At 50.4% G+C, this 8,275-nt stretch overlaps 1 protein-coding gene across 1 annotated transcript; it reads right to left on the reverse strand.

Moving 5' to 3' along the window:
* Positions 1-127: 127 nt before the first annotated feature.
* LOC112899387 lies at positions 128-714 on the reverse strand. Its single transcript, XM_025967837.1, has one exon. The coding sequence runs from the start codon at positions 607-609 to the stop codon at positions 400-402; it is 210 nt and encodes a 69-aa protein (XP_025823622.1). The 5' UTR covers positions 610-714; the 3' UTR covers positions 128-399.
* Between the last annotated feature and the right edge of the window lie 7,561 nt (positions 715-8,275).

Here is an 8,275-nt window from a genome sequence, read left to right on the forward strand (position 1 = left end):
CGAACTCAACGGCGCAAAAGGACCGACCAATCAGTGAGCTGGAACGTGCGCACAGCACGCAACCCCACCAACCAAACAGCGGCCAGACGGAGCGAACGAACAATCCAGAGAAGCAAGCAAGATCCCGTTTCGAATCAAAAGGGCGATCGATCCCCATCTCATGGCGGGACAAGCAAGATTGCATTCAGAGTCTTGATCGATTACAACCACAGAGCACAGTAGTAATAAGTCATCGAGTCCTACTCCCGCAGCAGGGGGAGGAGCAATCAGCAGGGGAGGGAGAGAGAGAGAGAGGGAAACACAGATCTCGTTTCGAATCACGCCCCACGGCGGCGGCTGGCGGCGGCCGCAGCGCAGCAGCCTATCCCGCCCCCGCCCCCCGGCTCGATCGGCGGCTTGCTAGCCGGCGTAGATGTGGATCCCGATGGCGATGAGGAAGATGGTGATGAGCGCGAAGTAGAGGACGGCGTGGACGATGATGGCGACGGGGCTGGTGTGCATGCTGCCGAACTCCGCCACCCGGCCGCGCCCCGGCAGCGTGCAGAGCAAGCCCGGGGTGAGCACCACGAACAGCGCCGTCGCCACGATCACGGGGCCCCAGTCCGCCATCGACGCCCCCCGGCTCGCCGGCTCCGATTCCTCCTCCCCAAATCTGCTCGCCTTTTCGGCCTTCTCGAACTCTCTCTGCGCGGGGTGCTTGCCAGCGGCGGCCACGCATAGATAGATAGAGGAGGAAAAGCAAACCGGGCCCACGCGCGCGTCGCGTGGTGCGCGAGAGCGAGGGCGAGGGCGATGGCGGGGCCCACGCGCCATTGGCTCGGGCCTGGAGCGCGCGCGGCGTGGTGCGCGAAGGGAATGCTCTCCCCGTGGGGCATCTCCTTCCTGACCTTTCTTGCATCGAGCCGTTGCTACCTTGCTTTGCCGGCGCGGCGGTGGAAACGTGACGTGCCACGCGAGTGCGGCCTTGGTAGGCGAGGCGCAGGGGAGCAGGGAGCAGGGAGCAGGCCCGTGGCAGTGGCAGCCAGTGTGGTGGCTGGTGGGGTAGCTAATCTTGGGCCGTTCACAGGCCCAACAGAATCGGTTTTCGGATGCAGGCCCAGTAGAATTTGCAGACCGGCAGCCAGCTCCTTCAGTTTTGGTTTTGGCCACCTTGAGATGAGAGACAAATCAAGCACACAAGGCAAGGGCAATCATCAGATGCCCTGCTCCATCTGCAACGACTCCTTTTTCTCTCGTTCCATCCGATACGATTCCCCTGCCCCCCTTTCTCACCCTCCTCATCAGGATCAGATCAGGCCGACGTCCCATTCCCCCAATGAATATCCCTCTCCTTTTCGCTCCATTATTTCCCGCTTTTATTATTAAGTTTCCCTCTCCCTCATGCTCCTCCACACACCGCAGCAAGGCAACCACGTATAGTTTAGAGCCAGCACCGCAGCAGTCAGCATACAACCTGACATCGCAAGGGAGAGGGAGGAGAGACCGGGGCAGCTAGGCGGCAGGGGAAGCTAACCGAACCTGACATCACAAGGGAGAGGGAGGAGAGACCGGCAGGGCGGCCGGCCGGGAGAGTGCACGCCGATGCTGGACTGGGCGCCGGTGGTGGTGGGCGTCGCGCTCTTCGTGCTGCTCTCGCCGGGCCTGCTCATCGAGTTCCCCGGCACGCGCCGCTGGGTCGACTTCGGCAGCCTGCGCGTCACCGGCAAGGCCGCCACCATCCACACCATCATCTTCTTCACCCTCTTCGCCATCATCACCATGGCCTGCAACCTCCACATCTACAGCGGCGCCTAGCCGCCCGCCCGACGGGAGCTAGCTGACGATCGTTGGACCTGCCTCTTCATCGCTAATCAGTTCATCACTATCACTACCGTACCAGTGTACAGCACTCCACTCGGCTAATAATAAGTTAACGGCCGGCGACCTATCCGGCTACGCGTAAAGCCTCTGTTCATCTGTTTGCTGATTGGGTTTATGATCAGGGGTGTTTATGTCTGAGCTTCTTGGCCCCAGCCAGTTAGCCGCAGTGGTCAGTGGACTTGATCCCTGGGACTTGGCATCGGTTGGTACTTGGTAGTGGTTGCTGCATGATTATTTTTGTAATAAGATGGAACAAAGTGCATCGTCGTAATAGGTCACTCAGCTAATAAGACTGCACCGCAGCATCGGTGTCTTCATTGATCTTATGACCGAGGAGGAGGAGACCCGTGGGAATGGGTCCCAGGTCTCTAACCCAATCCGACCAAATCCTTGTGCCAATAATCTTTGGCGTGGATTATTGGATTGGGTTTGGACGAGAGCCCACGCGACCCTGAGTATACAATGCGAGACAGGGATCCCTCTGAAATATTATCAATAATATAGGAAGTATATAGGATAGATTACGCATAATAGAATAGATTATGCTCAGCAGTCCGAATCTGTCTAAATCTTCTTTTTATTTTCATGGTAAACTTTTATCTTGATGATAAAGTTTCTAATCTCAACGAAATCCTCCCGTCCAATCAACCACCTCGAAGCATCACTCAGTAGATTGCCGGTCTGGATACCAACAATTGAAGATGCACGACATCCTTGGCGGCACCGGCGACTACTGACAAGAAGCTGCCGAAGCAGCTGCAAGCCGGAAATGCTCCCATCGGTGCAGACGTGAGATCCATCTACCCACACGTGTCCTTCCATTATTCGGTTAGTAGGCTGATTTGCCCTAATTTTTTTTCTTACTACTCTTTTGTTCCATATTCATTAGTTCAGTACATATAACGTATATATTCAGCCTAAAACTAAGACTATGTTTGGTTAGGTTCGGCCATATCTAAGTGTAAAGAATTTTTTCTGAGTTTTTATAATTTTTTGTAGATATAAAATTTTTTATTCTACGAGTTTACATGATTTGTTCTAAATGTATTAACTTTTTGTTCGATGAGCTTGTATATTTTGTCTCAAAAGCATAAACTTTTATTCCAATTTGTTGTATATATATAACGTTTTGCTCGACTATTGGTTATATAATCATAACATTTTGTTTCGCGCATAGATTGTTTCTATAGTATCTATGAGTTGTTCCACGATGTATTTTGTCCGCTCCAACAGTACAAAATATTGTTTATCGTAGAACCCCTTTTACACGTGAAACAATTTATTAAGACTATGGAGCATACTTTTCTAAGACCAGAACATTTATTTCTAATCCATTTACAAGATGTTTCATATTTATAAAAAAATATTCTTAATGAAACATCATCCAAATAAAATCAAGACTAGCAAAAATACCCGTACCTTGCTACGGACTAATATCGTATAATATATTAAAATTGGTTGGAGGATATTGTCGGTGCCAACGGAACGGTGTCCCTCACCTCTGAACAAATCAAGAATAAATGGGTTAAAAGGTCCTCCTGACCCATTAGCAGTAACGGGCCAAACTGAGACGCCTCATAGAGGACTCGAGATCGTGGGAGGCCAAGCACCTTTCCGGAAAGGGGCGGTTCCTTCGTGGAGAAGGGATCGCCAGACGACACATTTAATACGCCCGCCCTGCTACAACCGGGCGAGGCCCGTGGGCGGCGCGCCTTCCCCGTAAAACAACATGATTACAGGGGAGGCATGCTCTCAGACGGCGCGGCGATCGGAACAGAGGGAGCCTCCCCTCCCAGATCACGTCGCATCATCTGGCGATGGGCGGTGGGGTGGCGTCCGCCACTCACACCTCCCGTCACATCAAATAGACATGGAGAGGAGCGTCTGCAGCCCTAGGCAATGCACAAGAAAAACCATGGGCGATGCACAGAGCCCGGGAGAGACATCGGAGCATCCCGGGGTCCCTCGAGGAGGACTCCGGGTGATGAAAGTCCTGGCCCACGGTGCAGAACCCTGCCTGGCGGGCGGACGCCACTTGCAGGCCGGCACCCCTCATCAGATGCCACATTCACGCTTAAGGTGGTAAGCCTCTTCACGAGACCCACGGGGAAGGCTATAAATAGAATAGACGGGCAACGTGTAAAGGGATCGAATCCGATCGATCCGAATTCAGATTCAGCTGAATACCACCACCAGCTCCACACAGGACGTAGAGAGTTATGCTCACGGCGACCCGAACGTGTCTAAACTACCTTGTCTCCCGATCGTCAGACGGGCGGAATCCTACTGCTGTTACACACTTGGCCGAATCTCTAAACGGGAGTTCCCACGAATCCCTCCTTGCGATGCTCGTCCACCATCAGACATCCTTAGAAAATATGACTTTTGCTCATAACCACAAAAAGCATCTCTTTGCCGGGAAACACTCTTCAACTATTTTAATTTGCCACAAGATATTATAATAGTATTTCCAACAGGTCATAAAACACATAATCTGGACAAATTTACCCCTATCCTTCAAACACACCATATTTTAGCAACATGTCACGTTACCAAGGCACTAAAATAACATATTCCAGCCACATATGGCATATTTCAACAGCAAAATAGAACAGATCACAAAATAACTTGTTCCATCTTTTGTCAATTGCCGCTGAAGCCACCAAGATTGGACGCCGGGAGGGGCCTCCGCTGCCCGTGCACACGCAGCCGGGCCTCTGCGCGCCCAGGCACGCGTGCCGCAAGGGCTCCCCGCGCGGGCTTGCGCACTGGGAGCCACGCCACCTGGGGTAGCCGTCTGCAGGGAACCGTGCCGCCTACAGACCGAAGCTTGCGGCCGCGGCAGCGGAACGGGCAGACCGGCGCAGCGCGCGGCAGGAGTCACTACGTGTCGGCGTAGGCTGCCGGCAGGAGCGCCGCCGCGCGCCGCCGGGTCGCTAGAGAGCAGCAGGCGGGATGCGGAGAGGTGGATGCGGATGGGATTGCTGATGGCTTGCCGATTGGGATCGCGATTGCGGCGTGCTTCTCTATGTACTCCCTCGGCGTGCTCGGATCGCGATTGCTGCGCGTGGAGAATCGGACTCGTAAGTTTACCAGGGCATGGCAAGGAGGCAGTGGCGCCGGCCCCGGTTGAAGACGACACGGGTGGAGGAGCTGCGAATGGCCTGAGTTCTGATCGAAGACGACGCGGACGACTATCTACGGATCAAAAGCCAACCTACTGCAGAAATGGTCTGCTTTTTAGAAATATGTAAAGATTGATCTTATTTTAAGGATTTAGACTATGTTTGGATCCAAGGGCAAATGGCAAAAGGGTAAATGGCAAAATTTTTGCTCCTGTCGTATCAGATGTTTGGACGCTAATTAGAAGTATTAAATATAGTTTAATTAAAAAACTAATTACATAGGTGAGGACTAAATGACGAGACGAATCTATTAAGCCTAATTAATCCATAATTAGCAAAATTACGGTAGCATTTGCCCTTTTGCACTTTGGGGTGTTTGGATCTAAAAGTGCAAAAAAAGTGCAAAAGAGCAAAAGTTTTGCTCTTTCTCTTTCTCTTTCCGTTGGATCCAAACAGGCCCTTATTTTAAGAAGTTCTGCAAAGCTTATGAATGTGAAAGCTAAATGAGTTCTTTAGTCTTGAAGATAGAAGGTAAAATAGAAAGTTTTTTTATTTTTTGAACTAGGTAAAATAGAAAGTTAGCTCCACTTCAAGAGGAGCAGCACCCTCTTTGGTCGAATTTGATCGGCTTGTGCAATCAAAATTAATTCGATTTAGATGCCCGATTTACGAGTTACATATTTATTTAATAGATTTAGATGACGTCATCATTTTTTTTATCTCAACATCCATACCACCACTTGCAGGGAGGGTGGTCGGGCGTTAACCCAGTAATCAAACACCCATATGCGGACCCTATCCCCCTCCCCTAGAATTAATTTGCTTCCCCTCTTCAGGATCTTGCCCAGTGTGTCCTCATCCCGTTCGCAAATTATAATTCACCCGGTCAGGCACGGGAACCAGCGAGAACTGGACACTCGTTAGTTGGATTTGGAGGAGCGAAGCCTCGTCCTGCGATTTTTGGGGAAGCAAGCAGAAGAAGCGTCTCAAGTCCAGGGAAAGGGGAAACGAGAGGTTAGCGGGCGCCTCTGGTACCATCCTTTCCTTTCTCGTGTCTGTCTCTTGTTCTGCTTGTTCGTGCTTCAGTTAGCAATATTTTTTTGAAAGAATTCAGTTAGCAATTTCATTCTGCAACGTTCTGGAATTTCAGTTTCGTAGTGGATAGATAGATGCTGCATGGAGATAGGGCAGTACTAAGTTTGGGGAATTTGGTGGGAATGCGCAAGAATCTTGAGCCTGTAGGCTGTAGCACCTGGTTTCTCGCAGAAAGAAAAGGTCAAACACCTGGTTTCTTTGGCTTGGAATGCATAGCAGACTAGTGGCAGTAATGAGATTTTGTAGTCCACTTTTTTTCTTTTTAGCGAAGAGGCTCGAGTGCACTTGTTTGTTCACTCCAAACTCCAAAGAACAGCTAAAACGTTTTCTGAAAAAAAAGAACAGTTCAATATAGGGATCCGTTTTGCATGCTTAGCGTCATACTCTGTTTGTTCCTCAATCTCAGAAGGTGCAAATTAGATGAACAGAATGCCGATGTGTCTATATGTTGAACTTTTTCCCAACAGGCAGGGCAGCGTCTTTGGCCATTGACAGCGTCAAAAGTACTCGTTCTAGGGCCTACCGGTTTATGGAAAACTCATATGCCAGCGCGTTTCGCCTTGTCACATGTCCAAGGTGCCACTGTATTGATCTTGCGGAACCTGATGTTGCAGCAGACTACCAATGCGGTGGATGCGATACCATTCTTCAAGGTAATACCAGATTAATTGTACATTTGTACTCTTGTTTCTGTTGCTAGCATCTGGATGTTTTGTCACTGTTTTAGGTTTCTGATGGATTCCCTTGTGCTTGTACAGCGAAAATCCACGCCGCCAGCGCGGGAGAAGTGGCCGGTGATCAGAGTACCAATCCTTAAGTCTCTGACATCTCTGAAGCTCGCGAGCAAAGATGGAGTAGTGATGCAGAGCACAGTGCTACATCTCCCGGCGGCAGTGTCCACTTGACCAAAGAAGGAAGCAAAGATTCTACTACTGAACTGCAGAATGAGACGAAGAAGACGAGCAAAGGCCAGGCCGACTTACCCGACGCTACAACAATGCGCCATTCAGGTGAAGCGGCAGCGCAAACGCTCTTCAGCGATCACGAAGAACCTGCACCCAAATCAGCTCAAGCCGCACAATCTGCACGAGATGTGTCGCGAAAGGAAGATGACGCCGCCGCCGCCGCTGCCGCCAGGGGAAAGGTGCCGAAGCTTCAAGCAGAAAACTTGGCGCCCTGGTGTTATCAGCAGATGTTCAAGACAGCGGATTATCTCACGCTCAGAGCACCAGATCAATCTGTGATGCAGAAGCTACCGGCAGCCAAGGAGGCCAAGCAGCGCCTGCCACCCCGCAACCACTGCCGGCCGGTCCTGAAGGGCGCGCCGTTCATCGTCTGCTCCGGCTGCTTCAAGCTGGTCCAGGTGTCTGCCGACTTCGCCGTCTTCACCAAGAAAGTGCACGAACTGCGGTGTGGCTCCTGTTCGGCTGTCCTCTCCTACGCCTACAGGGTTCCGGCCAGGAAGAAGCCTTACCAGAAATCTATTGATCAGCTGCGTTCAATAGCGGATGCAGCATTGCTCTTGTTGGAGGTTCTCGGCGCCCGCCGTCGAGGTAATTTGTGGTTTCACAGCTCCACTTCTGGTATTAGAAGTCTTTCCTTTCCACACTTGCAACCTAGAAAAGTTGTAATTAATGGGAGTCTCTACTGTAAGTTAACATCTTCAATATACTCGATGGATTCTCCTACTCTTGTAGAGTGTAGCCCTGAGAACATAGCTAGCCCAGACTGAAAGATTGAAGCGAGAGATTTGCCTGGAAAAGAAAGGTTTAGCGCTGCTTGGGTTGAGCCATTCGTAACAACTCATACACCTCGAGTAGTGAGGGATGAGGGCAGTGAATCCCATCGGAGTTATTCTAGTTTGAGTTTTGTGACTGAAGTTCCCATACTGGTAACAAAGATTACAACTAAGATGGTGGTAGTTTACTAAGTATATCAGGGAGTGGACAGATAATGGTATTTTGTCAAATAAATCTGGGATTATTCTGGCTATGAAAACAGTAGCTGAGCAGTTGAGTTCGGTTGGTGATGATGGCTACATTTACTCAAACCAAGCTCAGGCATTGGGTAAAAAGGGTAATCAGAGGGGTGCAAGTGGGTGCCCAGTGGATAGTCTTGCATCACTACTTTTGTACATTTGCATCACATTTACCTTTCTTTCAAACCTAGATTAGTTCAGTTTCAGGAGTTTTAGG

The sequence above is a fragment of the Panicum hallii genome, chromosome 7, assembly GCF_002211085.1.
Source record: "Panicum hallii strain FIL2 chromosome 7, PHallii_v3.1, whole genome shotgun sequence".
NCBI classification, from domain to species: domain Eukaryota; kingdom Viridiplantae; phylum Streptophyta; class Magnoliopsida; order Poales; family Poaceae; genus Panicum; species Panicum hallii.